Source organism: Hevea brasiliensis, chromosome 10 (genome assembly GCF_030052815.1).
Source record: "Hevea brasiliensis isolate MT/VB/25A 57/8 chromosome 10, ASM3005281v1, whole genome shotgun sequence".
Lineage (NCBI taxonomy): Eukaryota > Viridiplantae > Streptophyta > Magnoliopsida > Malpighiales > Euphorbiaceae > Hevea > Hevea brasiliensis.
The window spans coordinates 95,618,978-95,642,942 of NC_079502.1; the positions used below are offsets into that span (position 1 = coordinate 95,618,978).

The 23,965-nt window shown below is 33.4% G+C and overlaps 3 protein-coding genes across 3 annotated transcripts; 1 reads left to right on the forward strand and 2 right to left on the reverse strand.

The window, feature by feature from the left end:
- The first annotated feature begins 201 nt into the window (after nucleotides 1–201).
- Nucleotides 202–9,371, forward strand: LOC110668602 (uncharacterized). The gene is made up of 12 exons (XM_021829930.2): nucleotides 202–663; nucleotides 819–920; nucleotides 2,098–2,178; nucleotides 3,627–3,736; nucleotides 3,853–3,988; nucleotides 4,205–4,303; nucleotides 5,384–5,489; nucleotides 5,616–6,064; nucleotides 6,131–6,307; nucleotides 6,428–6,625; nucleotides 7,627–7,953; nucleotides 9,022–9,371. The coding sequence occupies exons 1-12, from the start codon at nucleotides 382–384 to the stop codon at nucleotides 9,112–9,114; spliced, it is 2,160 nt and encodes a 719-aa protein (XP_021685622.2). The 5' UTR covers nucleotides 202–381; the 3' UTR covers nucleotides 9,115–9,371.
- Nucleotides 9,372–16,107: 6,736 nt separating this feature from the next.
- LOC110668595 (patatin-like protein 3) lies at nucleotides 16,108–18,230 on the reverse strand. Its single transcript, XM_021829923.2, has 7 exons — nucleotides 17,959–18,230; nucleotides 17,694–17,875; nucleotides 17,393–17,579; nucleotides 17,128–17,289; nucleotides 16,737–17,039; nucleotides 16,485–16,660; nucleotides 16,108–16,300 (listed from the first exon to the last, which is right to left on the reverse strand). Exons 1-7 carry the CDS (start codon nucleotides 18,091–18,093, stop codon nucleotides 16,228–16,230), a joined length of 1,218 nt encoding a protein of 405 aa, XP_021685615.2. The 5' UTR covers nucleotides 18,094–18,230; the 3' UTR covers nucleotides 16,108–16,227.
- Nucleotides 18,231–22,732: 4,502 nt separating this feature from the next.
- Nucleotides 22,733–23,965, reverse strand: LOC110661862 (uncharacterized). The gene has a single exon (XM_058128650.1). The coding sequence runs from the start codon at nucleotides 23,963–23,965 to the stop codon at nucleotides 22,733–22,735; it is 1,233 nt and encodes a 410-aa protein (XP_057984633.1).

Genomic DNA, 23,965 nt, shown 5'->3' on the forward strand with positions numbered 1-23,965 from the left:
GATATGAATTAGTGAAGACCATAAAAAATTTTATATTATTTAAATTAAAAATTAAAGAATTAAATTAAAAATTATAAAATTTTATACAATAAATTAAAATTTAGATATGTACAAAATTCGGTTCATAGAGGTTACGTATTGGCGGACACGTGGCTCTTATATAATCCTCATTGGCCTTTTTTATATTTTTATTTTATTTTTTTTACCTCCCATCGCCGCCTTTGTCTCAGTACTCAGCTGGAATGCTCTCTCTAGAGGAAGAAGAAAATCCCTGATATCGAATATTGAAATTGAAAAAAAAAAAAAAAAACCAACCAAACACTCCAAAAGTTCTCTTTCACACGCAGTCAAACTCCGGAAGTTTTCCCGAGAAAACGAAATATGGACTCAACGCCCGTGAACTGGGAAGCTTTGGACTCTCTTGTCATTGATTTCGCCAAATCAGAGAATTTAATCGAGGAGTTCTTTTCTTCCCCATCGCCATTGTCTTCTCCTTCTCCTTCCTCTTCCGTCTCCTCTTCATCTTACCAATCCAGATTGATCATTCGCCAGATAAGACGGTGCTTGGAGGCTGGTGACATTGACTCCGCCATCGATCTTCTCCGCACTCACGCTCCTTTCGTCCTCGATGACCATAGGCTTCTGTTTCGGTTGCAGAAGCAGGTTTGTTTTTTAGTTGTTTTCTTGTTGTCGAGAAAATGCTGTAATTTTTTATACGGTAGTTGGATATGACCTGAATTTGCTATAAGAATTGAAACTACTTAGTTTGATTTTATAATGATTAGATTATTAAGAATTTTGTGTGTCTTTCGATGAAGAAATTTATTGAGCTATTGAGGAGCGGGACGGATGAGGCTAGAGATTCTGCAATTGAATGCATAAGGACGACTCTTGCTCCCTGTGCTCTAGATGCCTATCCGGTATTTTTTTTTATCTTTAATTTATTTTTAGTAGGTATGTTTACAATTTGTAGCTTTCATATTAATTTGCCAACACTATGCCATTGAGGATGATAATTTTCAAGTCACAAGTCATTGTTTCAGCTGGAACTTACTTTTTAATTTGGCTTCATTTGGCTTCATTTCTTTGATTATAATATTTAAGGGCTGTAAATTAATGCAAGTTTTGGAGCTAACGTGATTCAGGAGATGAAGTTAGATCTTAGTGTAGATGTTGCACCTTGGCTTTTTAACTCAGTTTAGACAGTGGAGATAAAGGGAAAGACTAGTTTTGGTTTCCATCATTTATCACTTAGGACTTGAATTCGTGGATTAAACCTGGCACTTGGGAATGGATGGACCATTTGTGGAGGTTCACCATTTGCAATTTCTTGAAATCTGCTTAGACTTTACGCGATGAATTAGAGGTAGCAATTTTGGACAGACATGGAATTTGTTATAGAAATATGAATATGACATGCCACAAATCCCACTAACCCAAACATAACACCATATGACATGTTTTACAGATAAATAAATTAATGATTATTTTGAGTCTACTTTAGCATGTTTAGACGTAATCACATAAACCCAAAATGGACATGGACACAATCACTGAGTTGCCACTGTCGTGAATTCTCATCCAAAATTTGAATGGCTTGTATGGAGAACCTAGCATCTTCTAGATTGGTGATTAGTTGTGAATGCCTTTTTTAGATATCAAGATGTTATGCTTGGTTTTTAATCATAATGGTTGTCTCATTGTGTTGATTATTAATCTCTCAATTAGCTCATAGTGGTTGAAAATATTTTGAAGATTTGCAGAGTATGAATCTGAAGTCATGATGTGCAACATAAACCGTATTAAGCAAATGAAATCTCAGGAAGACTAAATTATGTTGCCATTTGATGTGTATCTTATCTTCTTGTGAATTTTGCTTTTTATTTTTATATGTGTGATCTAGAATTGTCATATTGGCATTACACTTGATAAGCCAATTTACTATTTTATTCTTTTTATGAGATGAATCTATTTCTGTTTGAGCGTTGGAACGGTGGTTTTTCTAAGTGGAACAGATATCCAAAAATTTCTTTCTTAACTACAATTATTTGGTTTTAATTATTTATGGGATCTGACACGTCTGTACTGTGTTTTAAGGAAGCATATGAGGAATTCAAGCATGTCCTTCTTGCCTTTATATATGACAAAGATGATCAGAGTTCTCCTGTGGCAAATGAGGTGTGCTCTATTATTATTGTTCTTCTATTTGGTGCTCAATACTGGCTTATTTACATTTTTCTTCTAGGCTGCATTTGCATCAATTTTGGCAATTAATCAGACAAAATCCTATTAATTCTGGGATTTTGATTGTTGTGCCTGGATGAACATATTTGGTTCTCAATATTGGCTCATTTACATTTTTCTTTTAGGCCATGTTTGCATCAATGTTGGCAATTAATTAGAAAATAAAGAAAAAGTTCTGGCATCCTATAAATTCTAGGATTGTGTGATATAGTTAGGAGCATAAACTGAACAAATTCAATATAAGATAGAAGTTTAATATTGATTTCACTGTAATTGATATCCAAATTACAATGATATAATCTCAAAGCTACAATGACTCTTCCCACTTTTTGGAAATAGAAAACAAAGAAAAATAACAAAGACGGGAGAAAATCCCAAACTAGCTCAGGCTAGCCCAGCTACTGCCGAAATACAAGAAAATTCCCAGTACTTGTATCAGCTGATAAACTCTTATTTATAGCTGGAGAGGTGCTGCAATATTGATTCAAGGGCCATATGGAGTGCCACCTGCAAATTCCTCTAACTGCATATCTGCCATTTGATTCCCTTCCAGCTGTCCTCTTCTAGAATCCTTCTTCTTATAATTCTTTCTATAGTAGACTCTCAAAGGATTTGGATTTCGGCCCATCATTCCTGACACATCAACACTGCTCATGTCATTGTGATTGTTGTTCCTGGATGAACACCTGTTGTGAATCAAATTTGTATCTTCTATGAATAGTTAGAAGGGCCGTAACAGTGCATCTCTTCTGTGTGTTCTTGATCTTGAACGTTGGAATTTTGTGACCTTCTACGTTTGTAGTTCTGTAGTTCTGCTATGGGTTATCTAGACTGAATTATCTATGTGGTTTCAATGATGTCAACTCCAATGTTAACATATTTGTCTTCAGTGATTTTGATGCATTTAGTGATCATGCTGGTACAGATTTATGATACTTGGGACTTGGGATGGTGAAATTTAAAATTACTGAAACTAACTATTTTTTGGGTTTATGGATTATAATAAATATCTGTGGATTTGAGCAGTTCTTGTGTTTTTCCAACTTTGGATTTTGGAAGAAATTTGTGGGAAATTGTGGTACCTCCCCTGACCATGAGGGCATATATAAATACAACGGTTTACTGTTACAGTTGGAGCTTTTGTATCTATAATTTGCAATTTTTTTACTCCTTTTTCTTTTCCAAACAAACACAAAGGAAATGTTTTTAACATGAAAACCTTTTCCAACTTGGACTTTTATTTTCGAATTAGTGGAATGCAGATTAAGAATGTTATATTTTCATTTATCATTTTTCCTTGAACAATATTGATATAAATGTAAAGCTTTCTGCAAAGTGTAAATGTATTGGATATATAATCTTGCACGCTGTGTATGTTTCAGTGGTCTGAGAGGAGGAGGTTTGACATTGCTGGGTTGATGTCTTTTGTCCTAAGAGCTCATTTACATGCATTTGATCCAGTCTTTTCAATGACATTGAGATATTTGATAAGGTTGGTCTTCAACTTTAGTTTTAACTTTTCTTGAATTTCTTTATGTTGTTTCTATGGTCATTAATGTATATGTCATGCCAACTGTGATTTTCTTCAATGTTCCTTATGTTGTGCAGCATACATAAAGGTTTTTGTTATCGTCAAGGAGTCTCATCACCTATTTCAGATCTTACTGAAAGGTTACTCCTTGAGGAACATGATCTTCCTGCTGTACCACAAGAAAGTTTGTACGAGGCACCTCCATTTGATGAGGTGAGTTTCTAAACTTTAGGATTTAAAGATGATAATGTAAAATTACTGTTGAGTTGACATCTCAGTGGCTGACACGTGAAATTGTGTGAGGCACCTTGTGTCATGCTTGTGTGTTAGGCCATCAATGTTCAATGTTCTAGAAGCTCATTGCCTACAGTCAATATATTTTCCCTAGCATTTTTCTTTGTTTATTTTATATCTTTCATGTTGATTCAGGTGGATATACAAGCTCTTGCACACGCAGTGGCACTTACTAGACAAGGGGCAGTTGATAGCTTGAGATTTGCTAAGGGAGATCTGTTTCTGGCATTCCAGGCATGCTTTTTTCTCCATATACATATTCACTGCCTCAAAGCCTTAAGAATCTGCGCTTGGAGCAATTAGGCAATTTGTTGATTACATTATAAGGACAATTTTGAATTTTTCTTGGCTGTTTGCACTTAATATATCCCATTGGAAATGATGATGGTTATGAATATGTAATGTTTGATATGATTTGAATTTATCTATGGTGTGAATATTTTGTGAGTTAATTAAATTGTTGTAGAATTTGATAGGCCAGGGCTGGGTTTTACTATTCTTATCCCTGCCTACTAGGAATCAGGGTGGGATAAAAATCGACTGGGGCAAGGATGGATTCCCTGTTTTAATTTTTTTAATCTTACATTAACTAAAAATATATATTTTTAGATATCATTATAAAATAATGTGTTTATTATTAAATTTTATATATTATTATGTAATTTAGGTTATAGTTAAGAAAAATTAATAAAATTGAATAATAAATGGTGCATTTTTAAAGAAAAAAATAATACTTTTAATCTTTTTATAACTTAATATTATAATATAAATGTATAATTTTATATTAAAATGGAAATCGAGGCAAGTATCAGGTTGGGGCTAGGCAGGGAGGCTTAGTCCCCACCCCCACCTGTTACCATTGACGAGCGGGGGCAGGTTGGGTGGATCGGGTATTGCCATCCCTAGAATTTGATCCTGCAAAGTCTGATTAGTGATTTTCTGATCTCACTTTTTGCATTTTTTGTTTCCTACCGAAAAGAGGGGGAAAACACACACACACACACACCCACACACCCACACACACCCACACACACACACACACACACACAGAGAGAGAGAGAGAGAGAAAGAGAGAGAGAGAGAGAGAGAGAGAGAGAGAGTCCTTTAAGAATAAATCAAAAAAGGAACACTGCTTTATTTTCTAATGTGCAATATTAAATGTTCAGAAGTCCAGTTGATTACCAACATATTATATATATACCAGCATCCATTCACACAGTTATTTGGGTGTGAGGGGATACTAGATTATTTTATTGTATTTGAGTGACTTGATTAGAGCTTACTGTTTATTTTTCATGTGCTTATCTGTTGCAGAATGAATTGTGTCGGATGAAATTGGATGTCTCGATGCTCGATAAGCTTGTTCATGAGTATTGCGTCTATAGGGGTGTTGTGGATTCTGGTTTTGCTTCACCTTCAGGTGATTCCCAAACTGTCATCTTACGCTTTGTTTTCATTTTAGATTCTTGGTCTCTCTCTCTCTCTCTCTCTCTCTCTCTCTCTCTCTCTCTCTCTCTCTCACATTAAATGTTTATGCTTCCGTCAGTGTCAGGAATGCAAAACCCTTCTGAAGCTTTAAAAGTTAATCAACCAGAAGCTGGCTATTGTTCATCAAGAACCTGTTCTCTTGAAGTGGATCATGCTACCAGTAAACATTCAGATCTTGAAACTTCTATGTGTAAGGCTTATATGGATGGTTCTACTGAAAATAATGTGGATATGAATAGCACACAAGGAACTGACGCTGAGTTCAGATATGCTTTTGAATCAACCAGCAATTGCGAAGATTGTAGCACCAGTGGATCACATCAAACTGGAGTTTCAAAAGTTCTACGGAGAAACAGAAACTATGTAACTGGAGAAAGGAGCAAACGCAAGCGATGGAGGGGTAGGCAAGATGACCAAGATTATACTTCTGGAGATTCCTTCCATGAATGCAGCAAGCTAGATTTTAATGCTACTGCTACCTGCACAAATATGTCAAGAGAACAACAGGTATCTTCTAGGTAACTTCTTGTGTTTTTCTGTTATAGGTTCATTTTGTAATAGATTTTTCTGCAGGGCTTTGAGAAAAGTTTCCCATTAGACCGAAACAATAGGGAGGATAAATACGAGATTGTGCTGGGGATGAAGGAACTAACAAGTAGAGGAATGGCTGCAGAGGTTGTGGAAGAAGTTCATGCTTTGGATCCACACTTTTTTGTGCAAAATCATATCTTGCTCTTCCAATTGAAGCAGGTGAAAATGGATCTTATATTCACTGTTTTGTTGAAATTGTCAATTATATATCAAAGGATAATGGCTTTATTTGTTTTATTTTCACAGGATGCTCCTTCTGACTGTTTTTATCGGTTGCAGGTTGAATTTCTTAAGCTGGTCAGTTCTGGAGACCATTCAAGTGCTCTAAGGGTTGCATGCTCACATTTAGGGCCCTTAGCTGCAAATGATCCAACTCTTGTGAAGCCCTTAAAGGAGACTTTGTTGGCATTGCTCCATCCTAATGAAGATGCATTAGGAAAAGGCTTGCCTTTAAATTCTCTTGCAACTTCTCTCCAGGTATTTTATGACTTGGTGATTGTGTAATAGTCATTGTCCATGTTATGTCTTCATAAATTTGTTTAGTTATTTCTATACGAAGCTTTTATAACTGTGTTTGTATGCTTGCACAATAAAACTGATTATGATTGTTGTTGAATGTTCCTCTGTTTTGAAGCTTTATAATCATGGTGAATTACAGTTTTAAGCTTTGGAATTAACATGCCTAGCATATTAAACTGAATGAGAACACATGATTATTTATAAATTCTTCTCCCATATACCAACAGAGGCATTTGAAATGGATACACTGTCAGATTTGCCAATTTACAAATTAAACTATGAGTATTGACTCAAGATATGGTACCTAAGGTGTTTCTTCCATGCATGCTTGACTAGCATTGTCATGGCTTATCAAATGACTCATTTTTAGCCTTTTGCTTTCTTGCTTGTGTAGATAGGAATCTGTTTTATGTTTGCAATAACATATGTATCCATTGTCCTTTTCTAGCATCTATAAGAAATTATACTTTAACTATTATTACATTTTCAATTGTTAGCGGTCAAACATTTTGAGAAGTATAGGCATGGACAAGGGCAATAAGAGAACACATTAGCCTTTTGTTTCCAGTGAAGAATGTGCAATAAAGTTTGCATGCTTGTCCATGTGTTGGATGATTTGCCATTTTAATCTGATAATCTTCTAGATGAATCAAACAGTTTTAACTACTGCAATGTTGAAGTTTACACCCTAGAGGGCCGAGTGATTTGTTATGTTCAAAAAATGTGTTGATGCATAGATTTTCCACTGGAGACTACAAGCTGACTGTTTAATTATGTTCACCTGAATTATCTTTCATGTGATGCAAGCAAGTTGGCTATAAAGATGACTGTGTAGAGTTGGAAGTGATTTTAAATTGCTACTAGATACTTCATCATAGTTTTATGCTGTGAAAACCATATTATATTTGATTGGTGGCTACATATAGATGCATTAACATATCAATTTTAATCTTGGATAGGCTGCAGTTGGTAGGAGGCTCGGTATTGAAGAACCACAGCTTATGAAGATAATGAGAGCAATGCTTCACACACACAATGAGTGGTTTAAACTTCAAATGTGTAAAGATCACTTTGAAAGTCTTTTGAGGATTGATTCCTTGAAAGAAGTTAATACCCCCATGCTTTCTGCATGTTCCATGTCAAAGTCAAATGCTGACAGTTGCACCCAGGGATCCTCCCAAGTTACAGTTTCTTCAAGCACCAGGTTGTCTGGAGATGGTGGCAGTCCAACTCAAGTGTCATCTAGGGATGGTGTCTGTGATGAAAATGAAATACTTAAAGTTATGGTAAGTTTCACATGTCTTACTGTGCTGCAGTGTTGATCACTCCTCTCTCTCTCTCTCTTTGGAGTAATCAAGTGAAAATTATTCCAAAAGAAAAAAAAAATGCACTAGAGCTGGTCCCTACTATAGCCTGGCAATGCTAGGAAACTGAGCAAATTATACAGAAAGCAGAAACTATAGAAGAAACGGTTAATACACCTCATCTAGTACACAAGGTTTTGTGAGAATATTAAGAACTTTATTTCTATATTCTGACCAGTCCAAAATCTTGTACCTATCATCTCAAATATACTCCTGAAAATTCTACCCAAGTAGTCTCTTTGCTTTCATGAATAACCTGTTTCCTAGCTCTTTGTATATAATTCAATGCTAAACTTCATAATGACAATAGGCCAATGCAGGCATATGTCCAGCTGTTTCATTATGGTCTGTCCTGTGCATCATATCTCTGTCCATCTTACCCTTTCTCTTCATAATAAATAGACTTGGTTTTTCCTCTCTACAAAGATACGACTCATCTAATTCAATCTGTGTTACTATTAGGAAAGCTTTTTTTTTTTTTTTTTAGGGATTTCAATCATGCTCAACGCAAAATAGTGAACATAAAATAATTTTAGGCATTGTTTGGATAGGTGTACATATAAAATGATTGAGGGTTTGGATTTATGTTTCTAAGTGAAAAATTATAAAATTTTAACATAATATCAATTCAAATGCATCATTTTTTAAAATTCACATTTATCCAAGTGGAGCCTTAGGGGATCTGAACATTTTTTTTTCCTCTAGAAGTTAAGCTTCTTGTAAATCCACCTGTGATACTGATAAGAAAGTAATTTTTTTAATCACGGTATTGCAAAATGGTTAACGGGATGATTTTAGGGGAACATCTTGACTCTACTTTTCTAATATGGTTGCACTGAAAAGATGATCATTCTAATTGTCTGTTTTCTCCTTTTTAAATAAAAGTCGTCTTCGTTTTAGTCTTGTGTATTATCACTTATTTTCAGTCTGTGCCCAGGGTGTGTTGCATATATGTTTAATTTATGGCCGCCTTATTTTGGATTGGTGCAGGAATTTCTTGGGTTGCCGAGGATCGATGCCATCCATCTTCTGGCACAGTACAATGGAAATGCCGAGACTGTCATCCAGGAAATATTTGCATAGCTTAGGATCTAAACCTATACCAAAGACACATTTATTTGTTCATTACAAGAAGTAAACCTTAATTCAAATTAGTTGGATAAGCTATATGGTTCCTTTTTTAACCATTTAGCTTTTTTTGAGATCAATTTATTTGTTCATTATATAAAAGAAAATTATTTTATTCAAAAGTTGTACCGTATCTGTAAATAACTTGCAGAGCGACAGTCTTGATATCAAATGCCAAAGAACGGGGCCTCCTTTTTATCGGTTTCTTTATATTTTACATGTGTTCTTGTCACTAATAAAGCAAATTTTTTATTTGTGTGTGTAGTTTTAGTTTTTATTATATTTTATAAAATTAATTTTTTTTTTATCTTTCTGTCGATGAACACATAATTCAACTTGTTTTATTTTGAATATTTCTATTCTAATTTTAATTATTCATACTATTTAATTTCTTTAATTAAGATTTTATAATAAAAACTTAAAATAAAAGGATTAAAAAGTTTAATTTTTACTTAATACATGATTGTTTTAATTGAATTTTATTTTAAAAAAATAAAAATTAAATATTTAATTTTACTAAAGTATAGAAACTAATAATAATTTACTCATATTTTTATACTGTTAAACAAAATTACTCATTTTTTTTTATCGGGTGTCACTGCATTTTTACAGTTCCGAGTCTTGAAGTCTATGCGCGTGCGTAATGGGCAGAATACTGTAGGGCTGAGGTAAATGCGTTGGTTAACAGTGATGGCGATTGGACAAGGTCATACCCTAAAGGTATTTTTTTTTTTTCAATCTTCTTGAATAATTCTCTCTTTCAGATGCTTGTAAATGATATTAAAATAGATAAATACGTAAGTAAGAGAATCTCTCTCTCTCTTATCAGTTGGTTTCTTTCCTTCTATTGTGACTATTCATTGGCCGGTCAGAGATAACTTTTTTTCTAGTCGAGAGGGTGGATATTCCCTCTCCTCTCCCCGAATTTGAGTTTGTATAATTTTGGAGTGTCTGTTCGTTATAGGTTTGCAGGTTTGCAAATTAACAGTGTGTTAGCATTGAGTTTGAAAGGTGAGGATTATTTTTCTGAATAAAAATATTAATTTAGATATTATTAAAAAAAATATTTTAAAAAAAATTATTTTAATATTTTTAAAATTAAAATTAATTAAATTAAATTTTTAATTATTTTTAATATTTTCTGATTAATACATTTAAAAAAAGAAATTTTCAAATACAATTTCAACGCTAATACCAAACAAGCCTTGAGTGTGTTTTTTGGCAAGGGATTTGTGCATATTTGATCTTGGTGAAGTTGTAGTAGTTGCTCTTTGGTTTTTCCCATTTCGCTTGCAGTCTCAAAAGAAGCGGAACTGTATTCCGTCCTCTGCCATGCCTGTTCCTAGTTCGTTCAGCATCTTCTTTGCCCTTCGTTCCTTCGGCTAAAATGATTGCTAACAAGAGCTGGATTTTCTGTTTAGGGGCTTGATTCTATTTGGCAGGATGGTTTGCCTGCCATCTTGTTCGATGAAGCTCCCCTGTGCTTTGTGCTCTCTAAGTGGTCTGATTTTCCTGCCGCTGGTCGCCATTTGATTTCCTTTGTAGATGGTGAGAATTCATTATGGCACGGGTTGGGGATGTGGATCCTAACCCGTTTTCTAAGTTCCTGGTCTTTGTATTGTGTTTAAGGCCTTTGGCCTTTTGCTTTCTAAGCCTTGACTAGGTAGTGCAATTGAATTTGATTAGAGGGATTTTTGGCCTAGAATCAATTATATGATTTTATCATCAGTGATATTTCCTTTCAGAAAAAAAAAAAAGGAATTATAATTCCGATTACTTTTCAATATTTCCGATTATCAATTATACAATCCTGTATTCAGGGCATTAATCAAGTGAAATATCTTGTTGAGAAGCTTGTCAAAAGTTGAAACCCAAATTATAAATTCTCTTACAGAATTGAAATACATGAATAGGACTATCTTGATCGGATCAACAAGTTAACTTGGATTTCCTTTCGAACTGGACTCGAACAATAATGGGAAGGATATAAATTTTGATGTACCAATTTAGGCATTTAAAAGGGAATGAGTTGACCAATTTTTAGATTTTTTAGCTCTCGTTTGTAGTCTTGTAAGCAATCTTAACTTGGCACACTTGTATGTGTTTATGAAGTGATTAAAATGTACCAATTAAGCACAAAATCAATTAATCTAGTGCAATACTAAATAGAGGAATATGTTCTATTTTGGTGATTTAAAATTAGGTAATTTTATGTAGTTTGAGAATAACTCGAGAATATGCAAACCAAATAACATTTTTAATGATCAAACATACATATAAAGATCAAGAATCTTCACTAATTTCAAGCTCAATACAGCACCAATCATTGGAATAACTCGTTAGGAAGGATTGAATTTTCATAAAATTATGCTTATTTTTATTTTTTTAAATAATTTTTTTTTAAATTAAAAAAATGAATTCTTTCATTAAGACCTAACTAAAAAGAAATCAATTTAATTGAATTTTTGTAAAATTTTACATTTTAAATAAGATATTAGTGATTTATAATGATTCAACTTGTAAATCATATGTTCATTCCTTAAAGCTTTGAGAATTCTTATCTTCCATGATCTTTATGCATATAAGAGTCAAAGCCTTTTGACAACTTTAAATCAACCAAGTTTTCTACCAAATTCTTTTGGTGTTTAAGAACCAACAATAAAGATTCTCCAACCCTTTTGCCACAAGCTTCAATTTTAGCTCTTGTCAATCATTACAAGAATTTATAGTTTTTCTTTTCCTTTTTATTTTGAGTGTCTCTCAACTCAATTACTATCAATTCTATGGTTTTTTACAAGATAGAAAACTTTTAGGTGGTCTTTTAAATTCTCTAGAAATTCTTGGGTTTCATAGCTCGAAAAATAGTTAAATTTTCAATATATATATATATATATATATATATATATATATATATATATATATATATATATATAAGAGAACAAACTAAAAGGATAAAACTGAAAATATTTTTCAAACTGAATTCTAATTTGAGAAGGACTTGTGAAAAACTGACTTTTACACTTCAAATGTAACACCCCAAATTTTTAAATTTATTATTTTGTGAGTAATATTAATATTTTAATTTTATTTAAATTTTAGGAAATTATTTGAAATTTTTCGGATTTTCAAAATCGGGTTTGATTTTCCGAAAATATAAAACTTTGATGATTTTTAAAAATTAATTTAAAGACCACGTGGCAAAACTAAAAATATATTTGGAGTCTATGAATTTTTCTGAGTTTTCTAGAATTTTTTTGAAATTTTTGGGCCTCGTTTTCGGTCCCAAGGCAGAGTAAAAATTCAAAATTTTGTATCCTGAATCGAACTAGACCGGATCAGACAGGCCGAATTGGGCCGGCTCCTTCTTCTTCTTCTTCTTCTCCTCTTCCCGCGCGCGTTCTCCTTCCTCTCTCTCTCCCGTTTTCTCTCTCCTCCCTCACCCTCACCCGCGCGCGACCTCGACTCTTGGCGCCTCCCAGCCAGCCAGCTCGCGCCTCTGGAACGCCGGGAAACGTCGCTCAAAGCGACGCGACGAGCAACGAGCCCCTTCGTCTTCCCGGCCGAAATCCGGCCGATCCGGCCACCAATTGAGCCTGGTCTTGTGTCTAAACCCATCTACACCTCGATAGCTTTCCATAGATAACAAGAACACCAAAATCCATCGAGCGGTTTGTCCAATTTTATCCGGGAAGTTTTAGCCCATTTTGATTTTTGGGCTAGATTTCTCGCAAACCGTGAACCCCACGAGAAAACCGAGAGTACCAGAGCGCTCCACTCGTCGAGAGCTTCGCAGCAATATAAATTTCGAAATTTTCTGACACCATTTTTTGGTGGGTCTCACGGAATTTCGTAGTATTTTTCCGAGCATTAAATGAACTTAGAAAATTTCATAAAAATTTTATACTAACCCCCGTATTGTGAGCTTCGCGTAGGTATCTTCAATTCACGGAAATTCGACAGTCGTCCGGGTCTGTGAATTTCCAGCCAGACAGACCGGCTACCCAAAAAGTCTCTGAATTGGATCAAGATTTTGGCTACCCCACCATTGTCAGATGTCCCGAGCGTGTCCCCCGAAGTCGGAATCGGCAAAGGTAAACTCGAACCTTGCTTTTTCGTAATTTTCTAGTACTTAAATGGGATTAAAAATCCATAAAATATTCGTGATAGCTCAGAAAATTATGATTCTTTTTGCAATAGCCTAGTAATATTGTTAAGGACGGCGGGGCAAAGATTTATAATTTTTAGAGCTTATTTGGGCAGTTTTTGCAAAAATGATCAATTATAAGGACTAAACTATAAATTTACGTATTGTGATTGATGACTGTTTGGATGGGCCCAGGAGGGGCTGTGTGATGTGATTGAGTTGTGAGTGTATGATTTGTGAATATAGAAGTGTGTTTTGAGTCCTTTTACAGGTTGGGTAGGTTCTAGGTATAGGGGAGATTCTGCCGGATTTTCGGCACGACTTAGGACGTATTTAGTCTTTTTCTTAATTGTATTGAGTTAAATTTATTAAATGATTGTAATAAAATTGTCAGGTGAGCCGGGACAACCTTTTTCCTCCGCCCAGCCGCTACAGTGATTGCTATCAAGTTTGTGAGTAAAATATTAATTTTAATTGTAATTTCGATATTATTATATGTTCAAGCATGCCCATGCATCACTTATATGTATATATGTAGTTAAACTCTAGGCAAGTTTTATGTTGCATTCACAACTAAAAAGTGTCATGTATGTTGTTGTAGTAATTTGGAGCAGTGTGCGTACGTTGGCGTGCGTGTGATGTGGTGTTGGCTATGGATAGGACGGGTAAACACGGCTTGAGATCTTCACTAGGACCCGGTCCTTCGGGGTAGACACGGCTTGAGTTCTTCGCTGGGACCCCGATTTGGTTATTAAGTGGAAGTCCGAGCTGAGTTCTTCGCTGGCACAGGTTGGATTAAGAGAGCTGTATAGGGGATCGGCTCCTATATATGTATTGTTTGACATTATCGAGTGTGTGAGTGCTCCAAATTACCTATTTGCTGTTATGATGTGAAAATATTGTTGATGTTGCATTTCACTCTACAGGATGCATTAGTTTTAGATAGTTATAGAGATTATGGTTAAAATTGATATTTTACTCTCTGAGTCGAACGCTCACTCCTATTCAATATTTTTCCAGGCCACAGGAGGATATTTTTTGAGGTTAACCTGCTTTTCTCCCTCGCAGGTCGTTTATTAATGTTTGTATAAATCTATTAACTCTTAGAATTTTCACATGTGTTAGAAATATTTATTTGATTTGGGTCTGTAATATAAATTGTTATTTTGGACCTGTAAACCTATTATTTTATGCATGTTTGATGGATTGGATGAGGGAGCTGAGCTCCCATTTAGTTTTATGACTTTGAGTATGTGGAGGGTGAGCTGAGCTCCCCAATTGATTATATATTGTGTTTACAGGTCGGGTGAGTCAAAAACTCCCCATTGAAAGGTTCATTTTATGGCCGGACTCTGTCCGGTTGAATTCTTGAAATTGGGCCCAAATGGGCCTTAGAGTTGGGTTAAGCAATAATTAGGCTTACTACGGGCCTCGGAGGCTTTAGGCTGGCCCAGGTCCTAGTGCCGGTCCGGCCCATAGGTCGGGTAGTGACATAAAAAATGTTGGAATCCTTTTTTAAAAAATTTCAAATCCAAAAAATGGACAAATTTAGATATAAGGAGCAAATGATTATTTGTAATGAAAATTTTATTTTCTTGTATTTTTAGTATCAAGTGTTGAACTTTCATTAGATTCTAAGCAATGACATATTATTTTCATTTCTCATAATATTTAGAAAATTTTTCATAAATAAATATATAGTTGCCAAACATATAGATCTAATTACAAAAATTTTTCTAAATCTTTTAAAGGCAAAAATATTAATGAGCAGAGTAAAAGTTCTTTATTTAAAAAAAAAATAAAAAATAATATATATATATATATATATATATATATATATATATATATATATAAAGATCATTTAAAAAGATTAAGGTAATAGTAATTTTTTTAAAAAATTTTAGATATTACATATAGAATTTATTTATAAATGTGAGGCATGTAAGAAAATTAAATTTTTGAAGGGAAAATGTAAGAAATATTTATAAACTAAAATAAAATTAGAATAGCAGCTCCCTATAGACATGGCACGGTTTGCTTTGATGCTGAAATTAAATCGGTTGTTTTGAATTGAAGGGTTGGGATTCAAGATCGGACTAAACGATACTCATCAATTTTAATTTTGATTGTGATTTAATTTATTTAATTCTTTTTAATTTGATTAAATCTGACAATTAAAATTTTTTAGAAATGAAATTTTTAATTTTGATCTGAAATTAAACCAAGTCAATCAAATTGATTTTATCTAGTTTCAATTCAATTCAAGATAATTCTAATTGAATCAAACTTAACTCATTTTGATTTGGTTTCAATGATTCTACTATGATCTTGTTCCCATCTACACTCTAGCTCCCTTGTGTTTGCCATTAAATTTAATAATAATAATAATAATAATGACATTAAATTTTTTTTTTTTTTATAAAAAATAAGTTTTAACTCAGAGTAGTCTTTAAAATTATGAAATCTCAAATTATTAAAATTGTAAGTGCTTCTAAATACATCTTCAAACATTAAAATCATTTTGACTTAAATTTTACTTGTTTTTTTTAAGGTATTTTACCACTTCAGCATAACAAAAATAACTTGAAAATTATCTCAAACAGATCTTTCATAGTTTAATTAGATAAATCCCATCAAATTTTGTTATCAAAATCAACCTCACCTAATTAAGGCTAATAAATTAAAGGGCATGACTCAACGTTTGGCTTTCGAGTCACTCTTGTTTTCTCCCGTTCTATCTAATCTGATAATGTGAAGGAAATCAGTGAAGTGAGAGATTGAAGAGCGTTTGAACAATGGGGGCGTAGTACACAAATGCTACACCAAATTATTGTTGCGATTTCAGTTGAATACAATAATTCAAACATGAAAAGCCACGAAAATGGATACATCTATTAAAAGGAAAAAAGAAAAAAAAAAAGAAATCACTTTGAAGCCTTAGCTTGTGGTGATCTTGATTCGCGAACCTTCTTTTCATCTGAAAGTAGTTTCGCAAACCTGCATTCATTGATAAGCAATAGCATAAATTAAGAAGGGTGTAATAATTATAAACTCAATCTCATATAAAAAAGAGTTTAATAGTTGTTAAATTAAATTTTTATATCAAAAATGTGTGGCTAAACTCTTTTTTATCACCCAAATAAGGATTAATTAGGGGAAGTATATTGAAAATCTAAATAACCTTTGGAGAGCTTGCTCATAGGTGCCAGCATTTTCAACTGGTTCATAGAGTCCAGTGTCCAAATTTACGCGTGACATTTGACTCTTCAACAAGTTTTCTCCAACTTTGACCAGATCATCCAAGTTTTTCGTCGTAGATAAATCAGCAGAAGACAGGTTCCCTTGTAGTTTATCATCCTGATTTTTCAGTCAAGATAAGATACGTATCCAATGCATGTGTTTAAAGCAGCATGAAGTGGATATAGGAACTTACATCAATTCGTAGGTATTTGTCTTCAGAATGAAGGGCTTCAAACACTACACAATTGTGATAATCAACCATATGTGCACTAGCTTTACTATAGCAATCGATTAATGGTGTACTCCCGTTGTAATATAACCAACTTATAACCCCCCACTTGGAAGCCATTTTAGAATTGTATTTTTCTCCATCTGTCTTGGAGCCTGTCCCCAGAGAAATCACAAGATAACGAGCATAATCGGTGGGCTTGATTGGGAAGAAATCTGGGTTCTTCTTCATTGTTTGCTTCGTTACTTCACTAATAGCAATCAAAGTCTGTATGAAATATAATAAATCAGGTCAAATTCATCTATATTACAGTATAAATTGATTACTCTATTAATGTTTCTGCAGAGTTTCTTACTGGGTTACTAGCAGCCACGCCACCATCAATGAGGTTAAATTCTTGCACATTCCCATCTGAATCTTGGTTCTCGAAAGAATAAGCAGGGAGAAAAGTTGGAGCTGCTGAGGTGGCTATGCATATATCTGAGAGTGGAGCATCAAGCACTGGGTGGGATGTCACCTGCATTTAAAGAAATTGAAACTTCTTCTAAGATTGGTGACAGTGGGTAGTACATCATTCTTTGTGATAAAACAAGAAACAAACAACTGAAAATCCCTGAAACCTGATATGTAGAGAAGATGGTAGGCTGAAGTTTCTTGATATCAAAAGTTGGGATAACCACATTCGTCAAGGTTTGATGCAACTTTGTGTCCTTCAATATGCTTCTTACTAGCTTGTGTAGATACTTGCCATTATACTTGGAGCCAGTTAGAACTTTCCACAAATTTACTATCCAAGCTAGTATCCCCCTGAATTCCAGAATATTAGTGCTAAAAATCAATATAACCCAGGATGATTAATACTAAATTTCCTTGATAATGAAATAACATCTATCTTATGTGTAATCTTTAGATCGTAATTACTCTGTTTGTGGGAAAATTTTAGGACAGTTTTCAAGGTAAAAGGACACTATATCTTTGGCAGCAAATAGAGGACGTTCCTTTTCATCTGGTGCAGCTAACATGGCAGCTATGAGACCACCAGTACTAGTTCCTGCAATCACATCAAAATAATCTGCAAGTCTTGCATCCTCACCATCAAGCTCCTACACATGTACAATCACTTGAGCATAAACAAGCCATACATATAATTACATGAAAAGGAAAATGGTTGTGATTATATAGTTACCTGAAGTTTAGATTCAAGGAAAGCAAGAATGACTCCAGGGATGATTCCTCTAACACCTCCTCCATCAATACTAAGGACAGTAATAAGATTACCATATGTTGGGGGTTGAACTTTGCAACTTTCCCTTCTCTGCATTCTTGAGCTAATGAATTAAGTTAGCTAAAATCAGAAATGAACAATGAAGATGGTAATAATCTTCGCTGGCTCATCTGTTTATTTATTTGGTCTCTCCAATTAAATGCTTATATAAAATCTGCAAGGCGTCAGAACTGACCTGGTCAAATTCAGATTGGATTTCCATAATCTTTTGTAGTACCTAACGTGCTGGAGGGACTTGCTAAGGCCATATGAGATGTGGTTTCAAGTCATTCCACATTATTTTTTATATATATATAATCAAAATTTTATTAATAAAAATTTAAGAAAAACTTAACACCAGAACATTTAATTAATTCAACCAGAAAGTAAAAAAAATTTAAAAAATGTTATTTCATATCTTAATATATTATGATAATTTTTTAAGTAAGGATCGAAAGAATAAGAATTCGATTCTAATTAAATTTAATAATAAGTGATATATTTTTAATAATTAAACTAAACCAGGTGAAATAGATTATGATTATTCTTTAATATTTCTGTTTTAATGAATAAAAAAATTGAAGGTTTGCAATATCTCTTCTTCTTCCAAATTATCTTGAATAATAGAAAAGAAAGAGAATAGAACCCTAAATGCAGTTTGGTTTGTTTATGTGACTAGAGCCCTGAGGAATAATTATTAAGTGTTAGAATGGTCTTCTCTAGCTAGCTTGTAGGTTTACAGTCCTTGTCATTTTTAAGTCGTCATTAAGCTATTGAAGATTTGAAGGGGTCTACTAATTTCCATTGAGGAGAACACTTTAGTGTTAATTTCTAAGTGGATCATGTCACTTTTCTTCTCATTGTCGACTGGTACAAGTTTCACAAATATCTACTCTTTATTATTATTATTTTTTAATTTGTTGCTTTATCTAAGTATGAGTTTTTTAATAATTATATTTTTATATTTTAAAATTTAAAATAATTTCATTCTTAAATTTTAATTTTTAATAAAAAATTCTCTTTTATTTAAATTAAAAAAAATAAAATTAACTAAAATAAAATGAACAAAATAATAAAAGCAAACGCGAAATATTATATAGAGAAAGTAAAATTTTAAAAAATTATATAATTATTATAATTAATAAAAATTTATAAATTATACTTTTATCAAATAATAATCTGTATTTATTTTAAATAATCAAAAACTTTTAATAAAAATGGTACAAATCACACTTGGATTAACAAATTCACCCCATACGCTCAAATGAGAAAAATATTTTACAAAGACATCAAAATAAAAATTAGAAATCAAAAGTTTGGAGGCTTTTATTTTTTTTTTCTCATCATTTTCCATTATCCTTTTTATTTTTTTCTCATCTTTTTATTTTTAATATTTTTAATTTTTAGAGTATTCTAAATAATACACTTTATAATATTTAATTATTATTATTATTATTATTATTTTGTTTACTTCTGGAATATTTTTTTAGCATAATATTTATTAGCTTACTCCATTTTAGAAAATAATTATTATATGAAAGACCACTCATTCCTTGCACCAAATAAAAAAAAAAATCACTCCAATATATTTGACTAATAAACTTTTCTAAAATTATTAATTTGCACCCTCCAATTTCCTTTTAAATATCATTTATCTCTTAATATTTTAATTAATTAATTCCTAACACAATTATGAAATCTTTAGTCCCCCACTACAAGTTATTTCTCCAACATATTCATATTACAAATATCTCAAATCTTCACATTTTAGCTTTGCTGGCCTTGACCCTTCCAACAAGTGCGTCTCTTCTCAAGAAAATTTGGTCAACTAACATAATATATAAATTATTTTCTAATATTGGGAAGCCTTGTAAGAAAACTTTGCCCACTTCAGTTGATCTCCTCAAGTCAAGAAAATGAAATGTTTTGAATTTGATTATATTTTCTTTTCATTCAATCATTTTCAGTCTTTGATATTATAACATTTGTGCTCTTAACTTGCATGTTTAGCATTTTATTAAATTATGGTGAGTTTTTTGATGTGGTTAAAAAATGAAATTTAAATATTAATGCAATTCCTTTATAGGGACAACTTATTTTCATTAATTTTGTCAGTTCTCACTGCTTATTAAAAAAAATAGTGAAGCCTGAAAGTTTAATAATTCAAAGAAAATTCTATATAGGGAAACAAATAAATGGAAGGGAGGACCAATATGGAATTTTTTTAGAGAACTAAATGGTAAATATTTGAGACTTTTGGGTCATAAAAGTGAGAGAAATTAAGGGGGAGGGATGAGGGGAATTGTTGTGTCTTTGACGTTTACTGGGAGAAATTTTAGAGTATTCACGTAATTTCATATAGAATCCGCTAAGTATACATAAAAATCTATTATTTATTTATCATTTCATGTAAATTATCTTATATAGAATAATTTTTATTAATATGGAGAATGTTATTCTATATATGATGAATACATAGAATGACAAGCTAATTAATATTAAACATCTAAATAAATATAGGTATTTTTAAATAAACTTTTTATCTATATGTTTCATATTTATTGATTTGATATTTCATATAAGATATGTTGTCCCAAAATAGTCCAAGAGGGGGGTGAATTGGACTTTAACAATTTTTCGGCCCTTGCTTGTAGTCTAATGAAAAATTGTGGCTTTGTTCAACTAGGTGCTTCTTTATATAAAATGAAAGTAATATATGCTTCAACAATGTGTTCCTAAGTTGCAATTCAAGCCTCAATCAATGTATATGACAATAACTAACAAAGCATGCATCATACAATGAATAACTAATTTCTCAAATCACTCAATATGTCCACAAATTTATCAACTCAATCTATTCAAGCAACATTCAATATCATGTATAGCAAGAAAAATTTAAATTGCATAAAAATAAGGAGGTCAAGGTTAGAGAGATCAAACACAACGATTTTTATAGTGGTTCGGCTTAACTAGCCTACATCCACTCTCTCAAAGAACCCTCTTTGAGTCTTCTCTCCACTATTTGCTCTTTTGAAGGCAAGAGACCAAAAGCCCTTTACAACTTATCAACACCAAGCTTTTACCAAGGTAGCTTGAAACCTTCACAAGTGCTATCACAAGCACTTTCTCTCTCAAGCTTCAATAGGTGCTTGTACAACCTCTCTTAAATACAATTCAATATTGTAACACTCACTCTTACTCAATACAAATCAAACTATAAAGAAGAGATGAGTTGATTTGCCAATGGAAGCTCAAAATCTTTAAAGCTCTTGAATGAAAGCAATAAATGAAAAATCAATGTTGGAGTTCAAATGTAGGCTTTCATCAAGTGTAAATGAAGTGAAGAATGTGTATTTATAGTTCCAAATCATTTTAGACCGTTTGAAACCCTTTTGGAACGTTATACACACTGCCCAAGACAAAATAGCCGTTATTTTGTCCTTTTGTGCGAAGTTGAGCAGCTCTAATAATTAGCAAACTAATGAAATTTTAGGAGCAGTCAGTAAACTGGTTAGTAAACTAACATTTTTAGCAAACTCATTAGCAAACTAAAAAATTTAGCAAACCAGTTAGCAAACCAGTTAGCAAACTACGTCAACAGCTGCATATCTCAACTTGCAATGTCAAATGATTTAGACCTTAAAAATATTTCAATGGTAGTACCCAAGGTCATGATGAGAAAAAGTAATCAGAAAATAAAATTTTATTTTTGAGCTCCATATGACTAAATTCTCATCCATTCTTTTCACAAAAGACCTAAGACTCAATCTCTAATACTATGCCTTTCATACCTTTTCTTTGAGTCTTGGCTTCCATAATTTTGTTCTTTTCTCATTTTGGATTTGTCTTGAAATGCCTTTGAGTATCCTTTTCTCCTTAGATGTAACTTCAAAAGTTCTTTAGCAACGAGACAAAGAATCTACACATCACTTTAAAGTTGGGTTAGATAGATTCTCTTTGAGTTTTGTTATCATCAAAATCAATGCTCATTTTGAGCTACACGGGGTCAACAATCTCCCCCTTTTTGATGATGACAAAACTCAACTGAATCAACAATCAAAGATAAAAGTGTGTGAAAGTTTATGTGAGTATGTAAATTCAAGTATAGTATACCGAAAATGCTCCCCCTAAATATATGCACATAATTTCCAAGAAATCTATTATAAGCTCCCCTTGAATTTATGCTATAAAGCATATTCACAATTCACAAGTATAAACACCAGTATAAACACATTTCCATCAACACAAGTATCAACACATATCATCACACTTCACAAGTATATCAACATATTTCCATATTTCCATGTTCATCAACACAAGTATGAACACATGAACACATATTCACATATCACATATCCATATCCATTCTCCCCCTTTTTGTCATCAATCAAAAAGGAAACAGGAGAAAATAATCCAAAAAGAATCATGTTAGCCCAAGGTAAAAGCAGTAAGGTAGACAGTAGCAAACTAAAAACCAATAGTAGCAAACAGACTAGGAAACTAAATATGCAGATAGTAAACTAAAAATCCAGATGAGATGCTATTTAAGTCTGTTACTCCTGCGAGTGGATTTTGAAGGCACCATTTTCTTCCTAGGGAGTTTAATAACAGGGGGCTGAGGTGCTTGTTCAGCCACTTGATCATCTTTCTCGGGCTCATCTTCTTCAGAAGGTGGTTCAAGAGCAGCAGCGAGGGTCTAGTATGGATTTGACACGGTGGACTTGTACCTTTTCTTACCTTTCTTTGCTGCAGGGGCAGCAGCTGCAGATAGCTGAGTTTGAGCACTAGCTTGGTGATCTTTTAAAGAGGTTTCCTGGTGCTGCGTAGGAGCAGCAGCAGTCTCAACCGGTGGTGCAGGTGGAGATTCAACTACTTGTTCAGATTCTAGAACCTTTTCACCTTCCTTTGGTAACTCATTTTCAGCTTCTACAACCGTTTTACCATCAAGTTCAGTAGGTACATCAGCTGTAGGACCAATCTCAGGTTCAAGGACCTGGTCACTAGCATGCTCAACATGGGCATCCACTGCAGGTTCAGGTTCAGATTCAGCTACTTGGCCACTTTCATATGCCATAGCAGCAGGAGACTCTTCAACTTTGTTGCTTTCTCCCTTATCCGCCGAAACTTGAGTAGCAGCCTCAACTTTAGTTGGAACTCCAATTTCCTTGGCCTGCTGAAGATCCATAATCAGCTTCTTTAACTCCTCATTTTGAGTGAGCAGGTGACTCACTTTATAGTCAACCACATCCACAAATTTTCTGAGAATGTCAAGGGACTGATTTGTTGAACTAAAATGTTCATTAACAGTAGCTTTTATCCCTTGAATTTCACTCAAAACTGCACTAGCTGATTCAGAATCAACCTTAGCAGAGGAGGAACCACCCTTTTCAAATCGTGTCTTTCTCCCATCAGTGTCTGAATGTATTTCTCTAAGCACTATCAAGTCAGCCCGAGAGTTTTCCTTAGAAACATTCACATGTAGCTCTTTAAACACAGCAGATAGAAGGTGTGCATATGGCAGTTTTCCAATTCCATAAGCTTTGCACATGTTTTTGAAAATTAAATAAGCTAGATTCAACCTAACTTTATTCACAATGTGCCACATAATACACATGTCCAAGTGACTCAAGTACCCATAACTGCCAGATTTAGGACAGAAAATATAGTTTACCATACTGTGAATGATTTTGATATGTTGAAGTGCCTTTGTGCTAGTGGACTTCTCATTTTTGGCAGTGTTAGCGGGGAACACCTCATTTTCAAACTCAACCAGATTGAATCCTGCCACCCTAGCAACATCCTTATGTGTGGAAATTCTATTTCCATCATTGGGCAATTTCAAAGCCGTGGCTATCAGTTCAACAGAAACACTATATGTGTTGGTATTCAAAATCACTTCAAATCGATCCTCATCATCAACAGTTCTCAT

Bases quoted from the DNA above. Each gene is read 5' to 3' on its own strand.
- LOC110668602 (XM_021829930.2), top strand. From the start codon at position 382: ATGGACTCAACGCCCGTGAACTGGGAAGCTTTGGACTCTCTTGTCATT. The intron at 664-818 runs GTTTGTTTTTTA...CTTTCGATGAAG, and splicing joins TGTTTCGGTTGCAGAAGCAG to AAATTTATTGAGCTATTGAG. The intron at 2,179-3,626 runs GTGTGCTCTATT...TGTATGTTTCAG, and splicing joins GTTCTCCTGTGGCAAATGAG to TGGTCTGAGAGGAGGAGGTT.
- LOC110668595 (XM_021829923.2), bottom strand. From the start codon at position 18,093: ATGCAGAGAAGGGAAAGTTGCAAAGTTCAACCCCCAACATATGGTAAT. The intron at 17,580-17,693 runs GTAATTACGATC...TCTGGAATTCAG, and splicing joins AAAATTTTCCCACAAACAGA to GGGGATACTAGCTTGGATAG. The intron at 17,290-17,392 runs GTTTCAGGGATT...CTTTAAATGCAG, and splicing joins CCATCTTCTCTACATATCAG to GTGACATCCCACCCAGTGCT.
- LOC110661862 (XM_058128650.1), bottom strand. From the start codon at position 23,965: ATGAGAACTGTTGATGATGAGGATCGATTTGAAGTGATTTTGAATACC.